The sequence below is a fragment of the Chionomys nivalis genome, chromosome 18 (genome assembly GCF_950005125.1).
Source record: "Chionomys nivalis chromosome 18, mChiNiv1.1, whole genome shotgun sequence".
NCBI lineage: Eukaryota > Metazoa > Chordata > Mammalia > Rodentia > Cricetidae > Chionomys > Chionomys nivalis.
In genome coordinates, this window is record NC_080103.1 from 29,864,456 (window position 1) to 29,886,948 (window position 22,493).

General features: G+C 39.1%; 1 protein-coding gene across 1 annotated transcript in view; it reads right to left on the reverse strand.

The window, feature by feature from the left end:
- Snx7 (sorting nexin 7) overlaps window positions 1-22,493 on the reverse strand; it is an 82,340-nt gene that overhangs the window by 54,769 nt on the left and 5,078 nt on the right. Inside the window, exons 2-3 of the mRNA XM_057793692.1 lie at window positions 6,076-6,258; window positions 11-121 (exon numbers count right to left, since the gene is read on the reverse strand). Coding sequence (XP_057649675.1) covers window positions 11-121; window positions 6,076-6,258 — 294 coding nt within the window. The remainder of the gene's footprint in view (window positions 1-10; window positions 122-6,075; window positions 6,259-22,493) is intronic.

Sequence of the window (22,493 nt, forward strand, 5' to 3'; positions counted from 1 at the left end):
TAAAACTCACTGGAATAATGAGCGTGGGATGTGCTTCTTCCAGTTTACCCTTCAACCAGAGGAAATCTTGATAACGTCGCCTGACTTCAAATTCACTGGAATCAAATTCCCCACGAGATGTCTGAAGGAAGCAGGAAAACAGAACAGCCCATATAGTATGCGACGGAAGACATTCGCTTAATTCTATTTCAGATATTACGGAGGGGAGGGGAAACGGGTCTCCAAGAAAACTTGCATCCTAATTATTCAGTGTTTGTCAGTCTGCATGCATTTTTTTTCTGTCATCTATTCATGCGGCAGATGAAATGAAGCGAACTTTCCGGTTTTTCCAGAAAGAAAGCAAACACCACCCTTAAATTTGAAGTCCAAACTGAAAACTTTGCCTTCCAACAACCATCTGGCTGTTGGAACTACTAGTATTCTGGCGTGGCTTTCTCGTTTGGAAAGTGGGCTCGGAATGTAGGTTTCAAACATTCTTCTTTTCTTAATGTGATTAACATTCAGAATTTGAGGAAAGTTCTATTTTTAAAATCTGGAAAATAACCTGAATATAACTGAGAAGACTGCTCTCTTGGATGTGGTTCAAATGAACTGCTTCCACTAAAATTCGCTGTTGGTATGTAAAAATTCTAACATTTTGCAGAGTGATTTTGCCACTTTTTCAAAAAGAATGTAATTAATGGATATTTAATGTGAAAAGATATTTCTTTCTACAATTTCTCAAGGGGTTTTATTTTGAGCTACATGCTTAAACTCCAAAATTTTAGCAAATACATTAAGCTTTCTGTTCCCAGTAAATGAAAAATCGGTGCCAGCTCATGTGACAAGGACACGGGCTCAGTATCAACCTCATATCTCCTGCCTGCATCTCAGGCCAAAATAAAAGTAGTATTTCTCTAATTCATACTTACCTCTCACGAGAAAATAACCACTTATACCAATGTCTCACTTAGCAGAATTTTTGCATATAAAATACATATAGTAATATTTAGGTTGAAGTTTTCCTGCAGGAGTAAAGATAGAATAAAATATTGCAAACATATCACCCTCTCACAGAAAATAACAACTATCCAAACTGGTGAACTAGTTTTAAAATTAAGCAGTTTAAGTCATAGGGTATAGTTTTAACCATTTAGAAATCATTAATAAGCTCACGAAACTGTAGAAATCCTTAGAAGTCTATGTTTATAATATAACACAGTATATCTTAGTAAATGTTCTCTTTGCAGTTGGAAAAAGTTGGTATATATCAGATGCAGAAGCCTAAGAATCTAAATGTTCACAAAACACTTAAAAAATGTAATTATTTTGCAAAATGACACAGGATATAGAAACAGTAAAAACAGAAAATATAAATCCAGTAAAAACATGTTTAACAATACATACATGCTGACTGACATGTGGATGTATATATGCATGCTTGCATACATACACACACACAAACACACACACAAATGAATGAATTAGTCACTCTCATCCGACTGAACACCAGGCACTACAAACAAGTTCGTGAACAACTTCGAGAACAATAAACTGATGTGACTATTAGCATTCAAGTAACGGTTGAAGAAAATGTCTTTCAGCTGTCTATGTCCTCAGTCACTGCCAATTCTTTAGTAAACAGAAAACAATTTGTTATAAATTCCAGCATGAAGATGACAAATCATACCAAAGAATCACTCAAGTCTGGCCTCATCACTCTATCACGGACTTAAAAGAATTTTCTAACATATAACAATTGAAGAAAACAGAAAGTATGGCCATGTCTCAGCAGAATATTTCTTTCTACTACAGGATCTTATACTCCGCCTGAATGCGATACGGCAAGGAAAGAAGCAATAGCTATCTGAGTTTAGAAAACGACTGATTTCTGTGGAGTATACTTTAGAGACACCATCCCATCTAAAGCAAAGCAGAAGCTTCCCAGCTATAAGACTAATGAGGTCTGAAGACAGATCTTCAACTTAGAAAGAATACATAATTCTACAGGGTGTGCTTCTGGTAACGATATTGCTTCCGACTTGAATGCAGGTTTCCATTGGACCAATACTACAAACAGTGATTAAATTTTCATCTGCAACCACAAGAGCTCAGAAACTTGACTTTGAGCACCAACGGGTCCATGTGAAACACACCCTAAATGCACTGATTAGCTCAACAAATGCTGACCTTTGATCCAGGGTGAGCAGGTATTCTAAGATCAGAAAGTGTTGTAGAATATTATTTTAGGGCGTGGTTACTTTTGTTTGTGCTCTGGATCAGCAAAGATGTGCTTGATTAAATAAAATTCACCTGCAGACAGAAGGCAGCGGCAGCCACTAGCTGACCAGAAGTAGCGAGAGGAGCCAGGTGGAGAAGGGTTTTTAAGGAGGGGCAAGGAGCAGCACAGAGAACAACTTGGGAGAGGGTGAGCTGGTTAAGCTGCTTGCCATTCAGCCTCTCTGGGGAACAGAATCCTACCTCAACATTTGAATCTTTAGTTTTTGGGAGGGACAGAGATTTAGATAAGTTCTTTTGTAGTTTTGAAATAATTGGTGCTTGAGGGAACAGCATTTCAGGTTGTGGCTCTTGTGGCAGAACCGCTGTTGGTAGCGGCAGAGTTGAAGCTGCTGACAAGGATAGCCATGGCTTAACAGGCAGCAACAATTAGAAAAGAAGACAATACAGAAGATTTACAAAACTGCTTTAGAAATAGATGAATCCGAATATTCAATTCATCAATAAAGGGCATCAACTACTGCCTGCACACGATCAGACATTAACATATTTGTCTTCATGATAATAATTTAGGAGAAAAGACCACAGGTCTTAGAAACTAATGTCCACATGTCCAAAAGACAAAGTACTTCATCCAAGTAGCCACCTTAGGATGTCCATCTCAGTCCCTCTCAAGAACAAAAGCCCTTTCCTCTTGAGACAGAAGCCTTGAACATGAGAGTGCTGGCACCCACCCTCATATAGCTGAATAATTCTTAAATGATCCTAAGCATGAGGCTATCAGAGTTTACAAGTGATTATGTATATGTGTATATTCTTAAAGACCTTAGAATGCATGAACTGCAATATTATAAAACTAAAACTGAAGTTGGGGGTGTATTTCAGTTTGTAAGAGCTTGCTTATCTTGCATGAGGTATGATACTCAGGCCTGGCTAGGCCAGGTGGCTGGTGCACAAGTAATCTCAGCACAGAGGAGGTGTAGGCACGCGAGTCATAACTTTAAGTCACCCTAGTCATCTAGTGATCTCAAGGGCAGCTTGGGCAAGGAGTTTTCTCAGAGAAGCCATCCATAAATGTCCAATGTTTGTAGCAACTTTGTGTTTTCCTTCATAAGACTTAAAATTAAATAAACAGTAAATCAATTAACACCCAAATTTTAAAGCAGAAATCTCTGTCCAACATGGGTCACCTGGCCAGAGATAGATTTGTAACAGATAAAAGAAATACTCTGAACAACACTAGCATTCAAAGAAAATTGTATAAAATATTGCATGAATGATAATAATCAATAAAAAGTTATTTTAATAACAAAATGCACATCTAACAGATGTTCATATATTTATATATGTAATGTATATTTATTACATATAAGTGTAGTCAAAAAGTAGAAAAGGGCACTTAGTTTATAATAATGTGAAAGTCAGTTTGCCAGTTCTACATACATACAGGTAAAAATGTAGTAGAAAAAGATATATTAAAGTAAATGGTTTATGTTTAAATAGAACTCTGCCAATTATTATGCTGTAGAACTCATGTAAAATTGTTGAATTTCAGTTCCCAATGGAAGGAAATGAGGGCAAATAATAGTATCTAATTTCCTTAATTGCTTTCAGTTATGTAGAAAGTGTTTAAAGCATTGCTTACTCAATGTAGTCACCATTGATGGCAACTGGTTCGTATGTTCTAATGTCATTTTTATTATTACTTCTATAAAAGCAGCCCATTTAAATATGATGGAAAAAGACAATAAGATGGCTCAGCAGGTCAAGACACCTGCCACCAACCCAGACAATCTGAGTTCAAGCTCAGGGACTCCCATCTCCCTCAAGCTGTCCTGCACATACCCACTTACCCTTGCACACTAAATTAATTTATATGAAGTCAGTTAAAGTGTTGTACAAACAAGGACAGTTCATGTGTGTCACTGCTCAGAATCAGATCTCCCAGGTGCTTCATAAGAGGCATCCGAGAAAGCCAAATGATGGGGAAAGAACTGTTTCACAGATCCTCTTCTTGGAGGTGACAAGGACAAGAAGGTAGGTGCACAGTTAGGATAGAGAGAGCACAGAACCTCGGGTCCACTCTGAGCAGTAGGCCTGTATTCATCTATTCAGGTTTCTACAAAAGTCTCCAAAGTTAGTGCCGTTATCCTATTTACAAATGAAGAAACTAATAAAAAGAGGTTGATTGACATGCCCAAGACATAAAGCAAACGAGAGAAATCTAGATTCAGCTCCTTGCTGACTTGCTAAAACCCATCTTGATACCATAAAACATGAAGACTTTACTCATTAATTCAACAAAATAGTAAATTATCAAGTAAGTCGCTCCTGTTTGGAATTACTAAAACCTTCCTTAAGAAGGTCAGACTCCCTGGAAATAAATACAAATCCTCACACACTTTTCTACTTACTAAAGGGGAGACCCCAGTTACTAACCACTTACTGCATAGGGCTAAGTGTTTTACATTGATTGTTTCACCTAAGTCGATTCTCAGAGGAGCACCAGGTTCTAATACAGAACTAGCATCTGCCGAAATCTCGGGTTTTTAGCTTTAAGAACTATGAGACTTAGAAGGATTGAGGATGCAGTTTTAGCTGCTTTTCTGTAACTGGATACTTTACTTTCTTCAAGGGTTTCCTTGGAATAATATGGAAGAAGAGAGGAAAGCTGGGAGACACTGGGCAGCTAGAGAAACCATCTTAGGTAGTTGATATCTTGAAAAATAAATATTACTCTTTTCATCTAAGGAGATGGAGACATCAGACAGATGGAAAAGCATATTCTTATTCATGAGACCAAGAGGCACCTATAATAGTGACATTATAAAAGCCACTCTGCCTGAGCAAAGCAGGGGCTGGGAGGAAGATGAGGTGAGTTTATATTATGTAGCTGAGTGGGGGTGCACTTTGCACTGAGGAAAATGAGGGGCCAAAGAAAGAGGTTCGATATATACACTTTTCGGAAACCACAATGGGCCACAGGGTGGAGTCTGTGCTGAAAGATGGTAAGAGGACACTGTCCAGAATCCTCTCAGCTAGAGGAGACATTCTTCAGCACTCGAGAACCACGTTGGTGATGGGTGAGCCTTTCTAAAATAGATACTTAACTTGCAAAGAGAAATTAGAAATTAGTCTTAAAAGTACTTACTGAAACAGATTACATTTTTTTTCATTTTGTCTGACATTAGCTTTCTTTGTGTAAAGGATAGCAGACTTGCTTTCTGAATCGATTTCTCTTGTATTATTGAACGAGCACTTCATATGCAAGCAACGGTTGTGGTTTGATCCTTTCTGAGAAGCAAAGAGTATTATACTTTGTAATTCTCAGAAAAATTACAAAATGTTATGTGTCCTATTTTTAATGATTTCCTGTCTTTAACAGAAACTGAACTCTTCTTTTTTCAAAAGTATCTATCTATCTATCTATCTATCTATCTATCTATCTATCTATCTATCTTTTATTTCTTTGGGGTATTTCTTTTGAAATAGTGTCTCATGAAGTCCAGACTGTCCTTGAACTCATTACATTGCCAAGGTGGCCTCAAACTTGAGCTTTGCCTGTCTTAGCCTCCAAATGCTGGGATTCAAAGCATGCTCAACCACACCAGGCTAGTTATCATTTTGTATGATAAAAACCAAAATCTTATTCTTGGCAGAACAACCAAAAAACACCACTTAATAAAGTCAATTCAAATATTAGATTTCATAGGAGCCAAATAAAGGGCTCCTTGTACAATTATCTTACTAAAATAGCTTTCATAAGAAAAGTCAATGCACATGATTCTTTAACACTACACATTTTCAGAAGCTCGAAGAACACAATGGCATTCAAGAAAATGGTCCCTCAGCATTTACCTTGGTTATGATCCTGTAAGTGATGAACGTTTCAATTGTAGTGACATGGCTTTCAGGGGCATCAACTGTAATGAAGAGATCCTTTAGATCTGGTTCATCTTCAAATTTGACTTGGTTTATCATCGACAAAGGGGAAGTTGGCATCACAGGGCTGAAGGAGTTCATGTCCATTAGTGAGGCATCCTAAGGAATAAAGCATTTATAAAGTTAACACCAAGCACTGGCAATAAGACTCAGTTGAAAAGGACCAGTACACAAGCATGAGGACCCAAGTTTAGATCCCCAGGACCCACATAAAAGCTAGGTGCCATGGTGTCCATCTATAATCACAGGACCAGGGAGAAAGACAAAGGTGATTCCTTGGGGCTCCTTGGCCAGCCATCCTAGATGAATAGATCAATTCCAGATTCAGTGAGAGAGACCAAGTCAGAAAAGAGACCTATCAAGGAATACATTCAATCACCCAATGCTGACTTCTGACCTCCATATGAATACACACACACACAATGCACACTCATTCACACATACATGTACATGTATTGTACAGACAATACATATAACACATACACTCATACAAAAACTGACTTCAAAATAAACAGTAACAATTTTCAATTTCTGAGATACTACCAATATCACTAAAATATAGCAAAAGCAAAAAGGACTCCTGGTATCATAGTTGAATATGTATGCTAAGTACTTATTTTTATGTGGCTATGAAACATTTATAGTTCAGTGGTTAAGACCACTGCTGCTCTTCCAAAGGTCCTGAAATCAATTCCCAGCAACCACATGATGGCTCACAACCATCTGTAATGAGATCTGGTTCCCTCTTCAGTAAGAGACCTGGTTAGTCATCCTCATCAACATGGGCCATGAAGCTGAATATAGACAATTTCAACAGAACCACCATATATGGGGTGCCCATGCGTGTTTCAGCATTGCGAGGGCATAAATTTCATTTATTCATTCATGAAACATTTAATCTATGCTTTCTCATAAATTCTACCTAAAAATGATGAGAGAAAGAAAGAAGATGTAAAATTTCAAGATTCCACTGCTTTAAATGTTCATATTATCTCTAAAATACAATAACTCAATAGTTTTAAGAGACAGAATTGAGTTACTTTGGTTAGCTTTGGTAACCTTAGAATGAGGCTGGGGCAGGGGATGACTAACTAGCCACTTTACTTTCTTCTTTCTACATGAGATGACAGAGAAAAGACAAAATAAAATAAAACACCATTGTAGAAGCAGAGTAGTTAGTCCAAGACACCAAACCCATCAACACTTTGACCTTACAGAACTAAGAGGAAATGATTTTTATTCCAAAATGGTTCTGGAATTGGAAGCAACAGAAGTTGAACACAGAAATGGGAGTTGAGCTAAAATCCAGAGAAACTGTTTAACTTTAAATCGAACAAACGTTAGGGTCTGGGAGTTGGCCCAGTTGATAAAGAACTCTCCACGCAAATGTAAGAACTGGGATTTGAACCCATAACACTCATATCAGAGCCAGAAAGGTGGAGCATCCATCTGCAAACGTCCAGCAAGAAGAAATACTTGGGTGACAGCAGATGAGGTGTCACGTGGTCACAATCATTGTGGAGACAAGGATAACAATGGCTCTCAATGATAAGAAAATGCAAGCTGTTGTAATCACAAAAAAGACTTGTGAAGGATAAACAGTTAGGGCAGATTTGAACCAAGTATACAGGGAGAATCTCCTGACTAGTTACACAAAAAGTTCAAAACAAGAAATCCCCCAAAACAAAAGCTTAATGAGGTAATTTCTATCTTCATGACAGGTACAATAAACTGTACCCAAATGACATAATAAAATAAATTATCAAAATGATCAAAGCAGCTGGGGGGGGGTTGTGGCACACGCCTTTAATCTCAGCACTTGGGAGGCAGAGGAAGGTGGACCTCTGAGTTCGAGGCCAGCCTGGTCTACAAGAGCTAGTTCCAGGATAGGCTCCAAAGCTACAGAGAAACCCTGTCTTGAAAAACAAACAAACAAACAAAAGCAAACAAACAAGCAAACAAAAACTGATCAAAGCAAGTTATATAATGTTTTATACACTTATTTTTATTTTAATTCTATATCGTGTGTGTGTGTGCGTGTGTGTGTGTGTGTGTGTGTGTGTGTCTGTATAGGAATATGCATATGTGAGAGCAGGGGCCTGCAGATGCCTTTAGAGAAGTTCAGATTCCCCCCGAGCTGTAATGACAGGTGGTTGTGAGCCGCATGCTGTGGGTGCTGGGAATTGTAACTTGTATCTTCTATATCAGCACTACACACTATTAACCACTCAGCTAGCTCTTCAGCCCAGTGTAATACTTGGGGAAAATTTCACTGTGCATTACTAAAAAGAAATAGTTCATAAAACCTGTGGCCACCAAGATTCCAATGTTTATTATATGTCCGGAACAAAGGGGAGAAGAAAATGGAAGGGATAGGGAATAAACTTAGAAACGATACAGAAAAAAATAAGTTAACACAAGGGGTTTCAGACATTGGAACATTTCATGCTATTGCAGCTACCCAAGATCCAGCTAAGCTTTTGTGGTTCGTGAGTTTGGGTAGAAATGGATCCTCAGTACTTGTTCTTCTCTAACAAAGATGTTGTTCTCGATATATATATATGTGTGTGTGTGTATGTGTATATATATATTTTCTATGTGAAGTTTTTTATGTTTTTTGAATATCCTAAAATCAATATATTTTGTTTTATAATCAGAAAATTATACTAAAATTGTTAGAGTTATAGTAATTGCTAATGTTCTGAAGGAACAGCAATCACGACTGCAAGTTGGGACAGTTGTCTAGGGGCCATATGGCAAGAGACTTTGGCTAGAATTTGGTTAGTTTTTTTTTTCAACTCATCAAGGTTTACATGGCTGAAGAGAAATGTTAAAGTATTGCAACAAAAAGGATAATTGTCTAAAATGAAATAAGAAATGCTACATAATAGAATCCTAAGAAGCCATTAAGAGAACTTAGAGCTTCCAAATAAGTACTCCACCAGTATGTGTATATATATATGTACTCCCTTACAAACCTTCCAACACAAATAGTTTTCTAAACTGACAACTTTTAGTTTGGTAGGCAAATGTCCTTTAAATTTCCCTGACACTGCATGCAGCCCCGTGCTCCCGCTTTCTTTGTGTCCACCCACGCTGCTCACCACCACCCACTTCTTTTACCTACTTCGTAATTTTGTGTTCTATTTCCTCTGCTTAAAATGCAGCCTTTTGTAGAGTGGGAAGGAGCTGGGTTGGCTTACGAAAGCTCATAATTCCGCTGAATACAGTGTGGTGTCATAAAAACATGCTTCCATATCCAGCAAAGGAAGAAAATTACAGGCTGAGAATTCAGCAACATACAAGATTTCAGTAGAAGGATTTAAATTACTACGAATCCCTCAAAAACATTCTCAAAACTTCAATAAAACCAACGTGTTTTACATTTGTTCCCCCCCTCCAAAAGAAAACAAAATATGGTGACATAAATAACTGGGGAAAATAAGTGTTTGAAAAGATATGCAGAAGCAATTACTCCATTTAACCTCCTGTGGTTGGTGAGTTTGGGGAATGGTTAACACATGCTCTAACAAAGGATTCAACCTCCACCACTTCTTTCCCCTTTTCCTTCTTTCTCTCTCAACTTTGAAACATGAGCATTATCTTACAGTCTTTTAAGCATTGGAAAAGAGCTTTTTACTTTTTTTTTATTTTTTCTCCCAGACATGACAGCAGAAGGGACATGATCTCTATGACAAATCTCTTCTTGAATTATATTTAATACCCTCTCCTTTGCCAAGTCAATGAACACACACAAAACCAAGAAAACCAAGACGTGAAACCATAACAAAGAAGAAAGCTTAGCACATTGCTAAAATCTCTTGCATTCTGTCTTTACTCCAAAGCAACAGTCCACTTATTTTCAGAGAGAACACTTGAGCAACATCTGAATGGAATGTTATGGAATGGCCAAATCATTCACAGACATAAATAAAATCCACAGCAGGTTTCGCTGTTATTATTCTTGGTTCTTTAACTGTTTCTGTTCCATTTCAATCATGCCCTGCCCCTGCCACCTCCAAATCCTCTAGACTCATAGGTTGAAGACCTACACCTAGTACCTTTGAATGAGACATTATTTGGTGAGAAGGTCTTTGTGTGCTCGTGCATGCTCATGTACGTGGGGATGCACTTGTGTGGGGTACAAACGTGTTTGAGGATGTGAGTAATGGAGCACAGAGGACAATAGGTATCATTCCTCGGGAGCTAGTTACCTTTTTTAGACAATATCTCTCTTTGTCTCAGACTTCTCCAAGGAAGCTAGGATCACTGACCTGGGAGCACCAGCATCTAGGTATAGACCTGTTTTTATCCCCCTAGCTCTATGGCTCTATGCATGTAAATAGACCTAGCCTTTTCTTCTGCCTTCCCTGTCTCTTTCTCTTTGCCTCCCTCCCTCCCTCCCTCTCCCTCTCTTCCTTCCTTCCTTCCTTCCTTCCTTCCTTCCTTCCTTCCTTCCTTCCTTCCTTCCTTCCTTCCTCCCTCCCTCCCTCCCTCCCTCCCTCCCTCCCTCCCTCCCTCTTTCTTTCTTTCTTTCTTTCTTTCTTTCTTTCTTTCTTTCTTTCTTTCTTTCTTTCTTTCTTTCTTCTCTCTCTTTGGTAAAAATGGGCTTTGGGGAATCAAACTAAGATAGAACAACTGAGCTATCTCTCTACCCCTGACAAGGTCTTTATAGAACTAATTATGTTGAAATAAATTCATTCGGTCTAGAGTGCCTGCACTGATCCTGTAGGTGTGAGTTCAGACACTAGTACCCACATTAGGTGGCTCACAACTGCCTGGAACTCCAGCTCCAGGAGAATTTAACACCTCTGATTTCCATGGGAACCCACACCATCACCTCCATCCACCAACCCCCCCCGCAAACACACAACACCCTACACACAATTAAAGATAGTAAAAATGAATCTTTGAAAGTATAATAAGGTCATTAATGTGACACCTAATATAATATATTTGGTATTTCTGTAAACTGTATTCAATAAAATGGGGAAACATACATGGTGGGGAAAAAGATGAAGAAATACAAAGATAGCTACGAATAAGCCCAGGTGAAGGGCATGGGATAAGTCCTTCCCTCAAAGCCCAAGAAGGAAGCCTTACTCTTGAAGGATTGGCCTTCAGGCCTCGGAATGCACCATTTTCTGTTGCTGACATGTCCAATGTGTTGAAAATTTGTTATAGCAGCACTGGCAAACTGCCACAGCGTTTCTACACCTACCTTTGTACACAGTGAAAGCCTCAGGATGGAAGGGAGAGTGGAAGGAAGGCACAATGAGAAGGTGCCATCCACCACCTATCCTTTTCCTGCTTTGTAGGTTAATAGCCAACTCCAGTAACGATTCCCAGAGGAGGCTGCTGACTCTCTCCTAGTTCCCAAACTCTACAACTGAAATAACAGAGATCCACAACTGAAATTTAAAATCCAGGATGCCTTGTCAATAATTGAATGCTCAGAAGATAAACACCAAAAGAATTACGTTCAAAGGTGAGCCATGACCTCTCGGCGATGTGTCCTTTTCTAATATCCCTCACTAACAAGCTACTCAGAATCGCTCATGAATATAACATGAATTGCTCTGATAATACTAAATCGCATCCGCCATCTGTGCGCAAACCACGATTTTCTTTTTAACAAGTAGAGAGGGAAGAGAAATCAGTGTGAGAAGTGTGATAAATCAGAATACTGGCATGAAAAGGCCATGCGAATTAAATTGCTGAGGCACGAGAAACAACGCACACCAAGAGACATCTGGTTAAAAAAAAAAAGCGACGTCAAGTGGAAGGAGTTTGAGAAGCTGTTGTAAAGAGGGACACTCATCTTGATAGGCCTAAATTTAGGCTTGCCAGCTGTGTTTTGATTTACAAATCCTTCCAATCTGCCTGCTTATAAGAATAATAATAAAAATAAAGGAGACGGGCCCAGGAAGAGTGCTGAAGATGTGATTGGAGGGAACACTACCACTGCCGTTTCTATAACAGAGCGCACAACAACTCTAATCTTGTTTGACATAATTTCCATTTCTCAGTAGTGTATACATCCTTGCAAACATATACCGCAATTTATTTATTCATTCCTCAGTTTCTCTTATCTTTTAAAGTCTTAACAGTGCTGCCTCAGATATGGTTGTATTCCCTGGGGCTTCGTGTACTACAGTAAATTCTGAAAAAAGACATAATTTTAATTGACACAATTGTTCATAATTTCACTAGACATATTTTCTCTTCTGGAGAAAACAAAACATGCTATATAAATCCAGTGTGCTTTGTCTCTATCCAAGCTCATGAGAAGATTTAATTACCAATGTGGTGATATGGAAGGGCAATGACATCCTGTCTTTTCTGAAGTTTAATTTCTCATTTGCAGTCTTTTAGATAGGTCACCTATCACCTGGGATCCCACAGTAGGGAGACCATGAACACCCTTACTCTTTAAAAATGTTGTATTTATTGTGGGGTGGGGCCACACACTGCAGTCCATGTGTGGAGGCCAAGGAACAACTTTTAGGGGCTGGTTCTCTCTGTCCACTGTGAGCTCTGGGGATTGAACTCCGTCATCAGACTCTAACAGCAAAGTCTTTTAATTCGCTGAGCCATCACACCAACCCACGCAGTGTTGTACCAATAGATTTCTATAGTTTTCACAGGGCTGCATTAGTTCTCTGCAAAGTGGGGTGATGGCAGCTTTGCCGCCTACAATCTGCAGCCACATGCCAACCCACTCTGCCATCTCTACCATGAACTAAAGCAGCAAGACTTCTCGCTAGATGTGGCTTTCTGATCTCAAAATAGCCAGGCTCCACGTTCATCATTTTTTTTTTCTTTATAAATTGATCAACCTCAGGTATGATATCATAGCAACACAAAAAGAATTTGACATAATACATGAAAAAGAAAACTTTGCACAGTTGGGCGGAGCTAACCTCAACTCAAGCTTAGAGTAGAGTTGTGAATCTGGTCAAGTTACCAGGCTTTTCTGACCTTCAACTTTTCAGTTGCAAACTCTCAGGAAAGTCATATTTCGTCATGAATCATGGAGGGTCAGTGGGGAGAAGATAATAAATAAATAATAAATGTGAATGTGCAATGCGTGTTTGAAGGTGTTATATCCATTGTCTTTGTCACTAACCGACCAAACAGTAAACATTTGGGGATTCTTAGGCTACCTGTTCTCTGTTATTTTTTTGAACTTGACCACTACAATATGAAGTTGGTTACAGACAATATATAAATGAATGTGTGAGCCTGTGTTCTAGTAATTGTTTATAAAAATGAATCCAAATATATCTACCCTTCTTTATATAATAGACATTGTATAGATAGCTACCTTATATGTAAACTTTATCTTAAATGCAATGAGATATTCTGTTAGATTCATATTTATTTCTTCGTTTTTTGGCATTACTTTTGCAAGGCAAGTTATCAGTCACTTAGCTACATTCTCAGGATGAATTTTGTGTACTTTTAAGTATGATAAAGATACAATCCTGGTTAATGAACAAAATGTCTACCAGTTTTCTTTGCAGTTTTTTTCATAGAATTTACAAATACAGATTAGGTTTTGTTTTGTCTTTTTCTTTTTAATGATTGGCATCCACATGTGTGCCTCAGTAACAGATACTGTTCTATCGTTTCAAAGCTATTTACACTAGGAATGCTAAGTCTGCACATAATAACAGGCCTACTGAAACTGCCTTTTGAAAGCCAGGCTGGGGTATTGGATGCACACACGAAACATCAGCCAACTTTCCAATTGTGAATTCAGCGATGACTAACTGGAAACAGAATAAGCCAGGAAAAATTCTCTAACCAGAACTTCTGAAGAGGTTGACAGTAAGGCTCTTACAGACACAATGCTGTACAATACTGTACACTCAACTAGAATGTGTAGGGAGGAATGTTCCTAGCACAGCGTGGGCTGTGCTCATAACAGTCATGGGCAAAATGGACTTATAACATGATAAACTATGAACAGTCTCCTAAACAAAAATGTGGCCTTGACAGACATTTTCCAAGGACAGGACCTACATATCACATTTATAGATCATTTCAGGGAAGACTTAGTATATGCTTATATACATACTAGAAAAACCAACAGATAAATGGACACACTCAATATTTTCATTTCTGAGTCATTCTAAATAAACCGGTACAAGCTACACACAATGACTCATTCAAAAAATGGAATTATGCATGAGGTACAGAATTTAGGAAACATTCATAGACTTTTTGGTATCTTTCTCAATAATAATGAGAAATATATTTCTACTTATTTCAAATTAAAAGTATTCTACATCCTAAATTTTATCACCGCAGGGCCTCTTCTGACTACATGGAAAATGTTGCTATATCCCATACTGAATAAAGTAGCCACATTCCTATCTCCACCGAGACTATCAATACATCACCACAATATACACTCTTCAAAGAACATAAGCTGCAAAGAGATAAAAACATGCTTGTATGACCCTTGGAAGATCTCACCACAAATTTAAAGTACATGATTATACCACTGAAAAGCATCAATCTGAAGCACAATGGTGAACACTGAGCCACCTAGGTACGAGCAGTAATTGTGTGTATTATTTTCCTTAACCCTCTGAACAACCCGATGTAGGTAAATGTGATTTAAATGCCATCCAAATGTTATGTTGTATTGTAATACTAAAATTTACAGAACTAGTAACATTTGACCATTGTCACTACTTTAAAAAGTGAGTGTGGGGGAGCACCTACTCCCATGATTTTATTTCATTTACCAAATGTTCACCAAGTACCCATTTTGTGTCTGGTACTGTGTTGAAGAAGCAACAGTGGCCAAGACTGGGGGGGACTTCTGCTCTCAAGAAGTTTGTATAATACCTGCTTGAGTGTGAAGGAATTAATCATATATTTATAAAGAAAAAACTAATGATCCCTAGAAAAACAAGACCATTCCCCTGTGATGCAGGGAATAAGCTTTGTTGACTTTTATTTTGCCTTTTAAACTAGCTATGGTTGCATACACCTGTAATCCCAGCCCTCGGAAGGATCAGACTGATTTTGAAACACATCTGAGGTACTTAGTGATGCCCTGTCTATACATACCTGAAAACAAAACAAACAAAAAGCGGGAGTAAATGTCAACAAAGAAAGGAGTAGGGTCTAGTGAAAGGGGTAGCCTCTCTGGGGAACAGGGTGAAGGAGAAGGAAGGAAGGGTGCTGAAAAGCTGTCCTTGAGATGGAGGGACTTGCCGGGCGGTGGTGACGCCCATCTTTGATCCCAGTACTCGGGAGGCAGAGGCAGGCGGATCTCTGTGAGTTCAAGGCCAGCCTGGTCTACAAAGGGAGTTCCAGGACATGCTCCAAAGCTACAAAGAAACCCTGTCTCAAAAAATCAAAAAGAATGAGAAGGAGGGACTTAAGGAGGCTCTCTGAAGAGTTACTGTGTACAGCACTGAGGCAGGAGAAGTACTGTAAGAGATCATTAAGGCCAAGGCGATAGATAGATAGATAGATAGATAGATAGATAGATAGATAGATAGATAGATAGATAGACAGATAGATAAGGTAAACACTGAAGGGGTGGATAATGGGTTTTACTGGGTTAGACTCTCAGATAGCCACATTTTTGTGGTGTCGTTCTTTGTGAGTGAGGGGAGAACTCCAGAATGAACGGCGTCCTTGAAATTCAACAGGAAGGTGGCAGTTCCAGCTGGACCCTGCTGAGGAGCTGTGTCTTAGGTGTGTTCTTACTGGGACTCTAAATGGACCTTAGCCAATCGGATGCAGTTAATCATGAAACCAGTGCGGTTACACTTAAACTCAATTACACTTCTGTGATGTATTACCTAATGGGAAATTTTCCTTTTTAAAAGTACTTAACACTTGATTACAGATTTGGGTTTATTTCTTCAGAAAGACCCAGTGTATTAACTGCCTAACAGTTTTCTACAGGACCACAGTTAGAGGTTGCGGGCTTCATCCTGTGAGAGGACTATGCACTTGTTAAACACCAGGCAATCTTGTAATTCCTTTTTGTGGAAGATCAATCAAGGAGCCTGACCAGAGACTTGCTTTGGACTAGGGGATGCATCTGAACAGAAGATTGCAGAACCATGGCTAGTTTCCATAAGTGTTCGTGTTCTTTTCCCTCTGTCTCAAGGACAGCGTGTTCCAGTTATCAGTCACTGCCATAGCATGGACTGAAAATGAAGAGGCCTTATGAGGCAGACTCAAAGCCTATCGGAGGGCCAGTTCAGCCTTGACAGACAGGGCCACAAGCAAGAAATAAGTGCTTATTGTAAGAAAACCCCTGAGACTTGTGCAGAGCTATGGTACGCCCTAGTGAAAACAGAAGATGCTCAAGGAGTTAAAACCGGGGTCCACATTTGACCCGCTCAGTCTCTGACAAGAAAAACAAGCAGGGTTCCTTGTTTCTTTTTCTGATTCTAAAGACCCATCAGCCCATCAGCCAAGAATCTGATATGCTTTTAGCTCACAAACAACGAGGTTTCCATTTTAATTTGAAACACTCTTTGTATTGTTCAGATTTCATTTTAAACAATGAAGCTGTTTTCCTTGAGATAACCCAGACCCAGAAAAACAATTATCACCTGTATTCACTCATAGCTGGTTTTTAAACATAAAGCAAAGAAAACCAACCCACAAATCACAATTCCAGAGAATCTAAACAATGAGGACCCTAAGAAAGATATATATAGATCTAATCTACATGGGTAGTAGAAAAAGACAAGATCTCCTGAGTAAATTGAGAGCATGGGGACCTTAGGAGAGGGTTGAAGGTGAGGAGGGAGCCAGGGAGGGGAGCAGAGAAAAATGTAGAGCTCAATAAAAATCAATAAACACACACACACACACACTCACACACAAATGAGTATCATTTATATCACAACAACAACAAAAAATACCTATGTGGCTGGGAATGATGGCATAGGACTGTGATTCTAGCCCTGATGTGGATTCCCCTCTGTATGCTTTGATTACCATTAATGAATAAAGAAACTGGCTTGGCCTATAGCAAGATAGAACTTAGGTGGGGAAAACTAAGCTGAATGCTGGGAGAAAGGAGGTAGAGTCAGAGAGGGGCCATGGAGCCCATGTTGGAGACAGATGTGCTGAAACTTTGCTGGTAGGCCACAACCTCGTGGTGATGCACAAATTAATGGAGATGAGTTAAATTAAGATGTAAGAGTTAGAAAATAAGAAGCTAGAGCTACTGGGTCAAGCAGTGATTTAAACAATAAAGTTTCTGTGTGATTATTTTGGGAGTCTGGGTGGCCAGGGAATGAACAAGCAGCCTTCCTACAGCATAGCACTGAGGAGAAAAGAGAAATCTGAGTTTAAGGTCAAGTTGGGCTACATAAGACCTTGCCTCAAACAAAGCAAAATCTAACAAAATTTAAATTGATAGTAAAATAAATAATTTTAAATTATGAATAAAAGTAGAAAAAAAAATCACTTCAGAAATAGATTGGGTTAGCCATGGTGTCAAGGCCTGTAATCCCAACACTGAGGAGGCAGAGACAGAAGGACTGAGAGTCTAAGGCTAGCCTGAGGGGTATGAAAGACCCTGTCTCAATCAAACCAATCTCAATCAACAAAACAAATGTACCAAATAAAGCAAGTCAGCTATAAAATTCCATATAGGGTATGGCTTTATACATAAAATAATCTGAGGAATAAGTCTCTGAAGGAAAATAATAGTAAATTAGTAGATGGAGCTGGCTGGATGATATGATAAGTTTTATGGGGGACACAAAAATGTACTGAACAGCTGACATTGACTTTACCACTCCATTAACTGACTTAAGAAATTAACCCCCTCACAACAACGAGTGAATTTTAGCATATGTAAATTATACCTCAATAAATTTATTAATGGGAAAGAGGGAACATATCAAGTATTAACACTTCCCAAAGTAAACATTAAAAATAGAGGAGCAAGAGAATGGCTCAACAGTTAAGAACACGGACTGCTCATGCAGAGGCTCCCAAATCAGTTCAATGTTTACAACAGCCCATTGGATCTGCTGCCCTCTTCTGGTCACCAGGGCATCTACACCACGTGCGCGCGCGCGCGCGCACACACACACACACACACACACACACACACTAATAAATAAATAAACTTAAAATAAAAAAATGTATTAAAATATTATTTTTAATGTCAAATACTACTGGCTTAATTTTCTGACCTTACTGTGTTTTAGTGAATCTGCTGATAGCCTTACTTTCATTTATTATTTACACTACAGGGAATGTTGTGTTGTCCATCATGGCTAATATATACACTACCAGAGTTAATCAAATATTCTGTTTAAAACAGGCAACTTATTTTCATGACATGATTCTTCACCAACTTATAGGGAAGCCTTAAAATAAATCTCTCAGGTGATTATGTCAATGCTTAATGTTTACTTGTGCATTTTCTTCGGAAAGCACATAGTACAAACAGACACATGAAATTCTGAGTTTCCTCATAATCACTCTAGCCACTTGGAAAAATGAAACAGGTTGTTACTTCAGAGATGTGCCAGGGGACATCATTAAGTCCCTCAAGGATTAAAAACAGAAAAACTACAGAAAATAAGATATTTGGAGTCTAAACAATGTTGTTGACAGCTTATCAAAATATATGTAATAATCTCTATTGTTGTGGAGCAAGAAGATAGAAACAAACAAACCCTTGTGTCTCACTAAGGAAGCGTCCCTGTGGAGTCTCTGCCTGCTTTCCCAGCCTTCAGATTTGCTCTGCAAACTATTCATCCCTTACCATTTCACTTCTTTCCTTTGAGAGTTGCTTTCCAGCCTTCTAACCACCTGAGTCAGGTGTTAGTGACTTACTTTCTCAAGAACAGAGAGTGTGTTGATGATTCTCCTGCCATTTATACACCTTGCATTAGTCTTTCTCATACACCACCAAGAGGGGATTTTATCCAGGATCTAGGCACAACCCAGCTCTCTGTCATCTGGCAACGATTACTCAACACTGATTAAGACTAACTTGTTTTTCATCTGCTTAGTTTAGTATCTGGATTGGAAAGAATAATATAACGCCAACAGCCTTGCCTGAAATCCAGATAATTAGCAAATTATTGTTAATAATTGGGTTTATAAATTTAAAAATGTCAAGGCCCATATCATTTGCTAATACAAATGCATACCAAATATCAAACATTCTGTATTTAATTGTCTTATTCTCCTGCCTGCAATCTTAGCTTATTGGAAACAGGCAAGCAATAGAAGTTTTACATAGAAGAAAAATTATATGGCAAAATTTATTGATATTTGACCATTCACAACAGTGTCACAGAGAGCACAGAGCAGAAGAAAATTAACTACATGTATGTACGTATGGAAAGAAGAGTAACTCTTGGAGGAGGTAGTTGTAAGTTACACAGTAAATAGCAAGAAGGAAATTGTTTTATTTACTCCAATAATAATTATAAGTAAGTAAAAACGAGAGTCAGCTCATGAATGGCAAGGAAATGGACCTAGATCACCGCTAGAGAATCCTGTTCCAGAAGATTCTGAATCATCCTTTCTGGAAGAGGTTCTAAAATGCCACATTTCAGACAGCTCCAAAGATATGGAGCTCATCCTCAGGACACAGAGTTAAAGGGCTAGAGAAGACAGCAAAACGAATGTGTGTCCTGATCACCAAGAACCTTGACCAGAAAGCTCACCAGGCATCTAGGTATGCAAGCACACTTACAGAAGACAGGAGGAGATGAGGACAGTAAACACCCTCAGGCTCTATCAATCATTCTTAGAGATTACCAAGTAAGTAACCAGTTAGATGGGGCAGTGAGAGCCCAAAGCAGCACTAATTCTAATAGCAGAAAGACAAAACCAGGCTTGAGGCATGGCTCAGGGATTAAGTGAGAGGACTGGAATTCAAATCCCAGAACCCACATAAATACAAGGTGGGCATAGAAGCCCAACTGTAACCTCAACAGAGATAGGTTAGTTCCTAAAGTGAACTGGCGAGCAAGAATAGCCATATCAGTGAGCTCTGGGTTTGATTGAGACCCCCTATCTCAAGGATTGTTCCCAGAATCAACCTAGAGCTTACATACACACACATACACACACAACATGTGCATACTTACACACATGCAAAAAACATGTATACACACAGACATGAAAAATGGAAGGGAAAGGATAGAGCTGACAGAACCATTTCATATATATGGAAAGATATGGTGAGTGATTAGTGCGTAAATGCAAAGTAAATACAGGGCATTGTGTCCTAGATTCCTCAGCAACAACGACACAAAGAGCAGGAAATTAAATAGAAAAGAGAACGTTTGGTCTGCACTTCCTGATTGCAGAAAGAAATGAGAGCAGCCACCTTATGCTCCCACCATTATGTCTTCCCACCCTAACAGACTGTGTACATGCTAAACTATGAGTCAAAACAAATCCTCCTTCTGATTGGAAAGAGACACATTGAGAATTAGTGCATGGAGGGATATTATTCTATATGGGCATTAAATTGAAGGATTGGGAAGGACCACAAATTTACGATTTGTTTTTCTCCAATGCCTTTCCAGTTGATTTAGCATGATAAAACTCCATTGTAACCCCTCTTCCTGGTGAAAAGGACATTTCAACCATCACACCCTGCTTTCCTCTGGTACCATTTGTCACCTGGCTTGCACTAACATTTTCAGTGACAGGACTCAGGCTGACACTATGTAATCCTTCTCACTTCAGAAATTACAATGAGTAAACTCAACTTTGAATAGAGTGAAACTTCATTGATGTCAGGCCCTATGGTCCTGGTTGTGCCCCTCAAACTGCAACCATGTAACCCACCCAGCCCTTAGTGATTCTTCAGAAAGAATAAAGAATCCAGGTCTTCCTGAGCTAAAGCACTTTGCTTTGCTTTGTCTGAAGATTTTCTTTACAGCCATGGCCACCCAAACGCAACCTCAGCGGGATGGACACACACACAAAACTATGTGACAAAACTTGTCAGCTCCAGTGTCAACAGAAGGTGATGATATTGATTTCCAACTTACTCTCAACAGCTTCTTAACCTCTCCCTTAATACAGCTTCCTATAGAATGGTTACAACATCCGCATTTAGCAATGAGAAAGCATTTCTTTGCCATTTCTGGCAGTCTTTCAACACCCCCCATCAGCCCTGTCAAAGAAGGGGGGTGGAACATCCTCAGACAAGGCACAGACAGTTCAGGTTATAGCATTGTCAATACTCCTGGCTACCTTGGAGAAGCAACAATTGTTTAGATGCAGCACTGTGGCATTTGTGTGTATTGATCTTCCAGGCACCAAAACCCATATGCAATGTGTACTCATAAAACAGTTCAATAAAGTGTTCTCTTGCAACTTAGTCTGAAGTTTCTTCCTTTAATATTATAAGTGATCACATGTGCTAACTCAAACAGAGAACCTGGGGTTGCACCCTTCTCTTTCCATCTTTCACTTAGAGAAGAATATACAAGAGCGCTTCACATAAAAGAGAGCTGTGATAGCATCGAGTGGGACTTCCAGTGGGTGGACTGTAAATAGTCTTAGATTGGCTCTATAGTCACTCATTCTTTTTCCTTTCCTCCTCCCTCCCTCTCTCCTCCCTTCTGCTGGCATCTCTCTGAGCCACAATACAGAAGCAAGCCTTAGGAAAAGAGGAGCAGAGACATTTATTAAATCCTCATATTTACTGTTTCTCCTCATCTGGGTCATTGCCATCAAATGGCTTTCTTCATGAAACAATTTTCTAATTTTCTAATTAGTAGAGCCAGGATTTCAAATTCAGACAAATGGAGGTTGCCTCTGGTCCTAACCACTAAGATTATGCCTTGGGCTGTATTTTCACTTATAATGACCTCAGTGTAATCTCCCCAATTGGAGGCCTTATCCCATGTTTCTGACAAGATAGCATTGAAAAGCAGACACTGCCCCACTGGATGAAGAGGACTCAGTGTTTCCATCATACCATATTCATCAAGATGGTCACATACCCCACCTCCAGGTTTCATGAAAGAGGCATAGATCCCTCCCATAGCCTGACAGATGGATGGTAGGTTGCACCATAAAGGAACACGTGAAAAGGGAGATACAGAGTGGTTTTCCTTATGTAAAGCTACCCTCTACCTTTCGGTACTGTGTACAGTCAAACCAAGTCATTCTTCGTTTTCCACCTCAGGCTCCATCTATGAGTGTATGTTAGAAAGCTTGACCCTACCATGATGTCGCCTTGGCAGCTTCCCTTGGGGACCCTTAAGCATGCTCTCCAGGGAAGGTACAGGGAAACTAAGAAAGTATGCTCCATGTGATCTCCCTTCCATGATACAACCCTGCTGGCA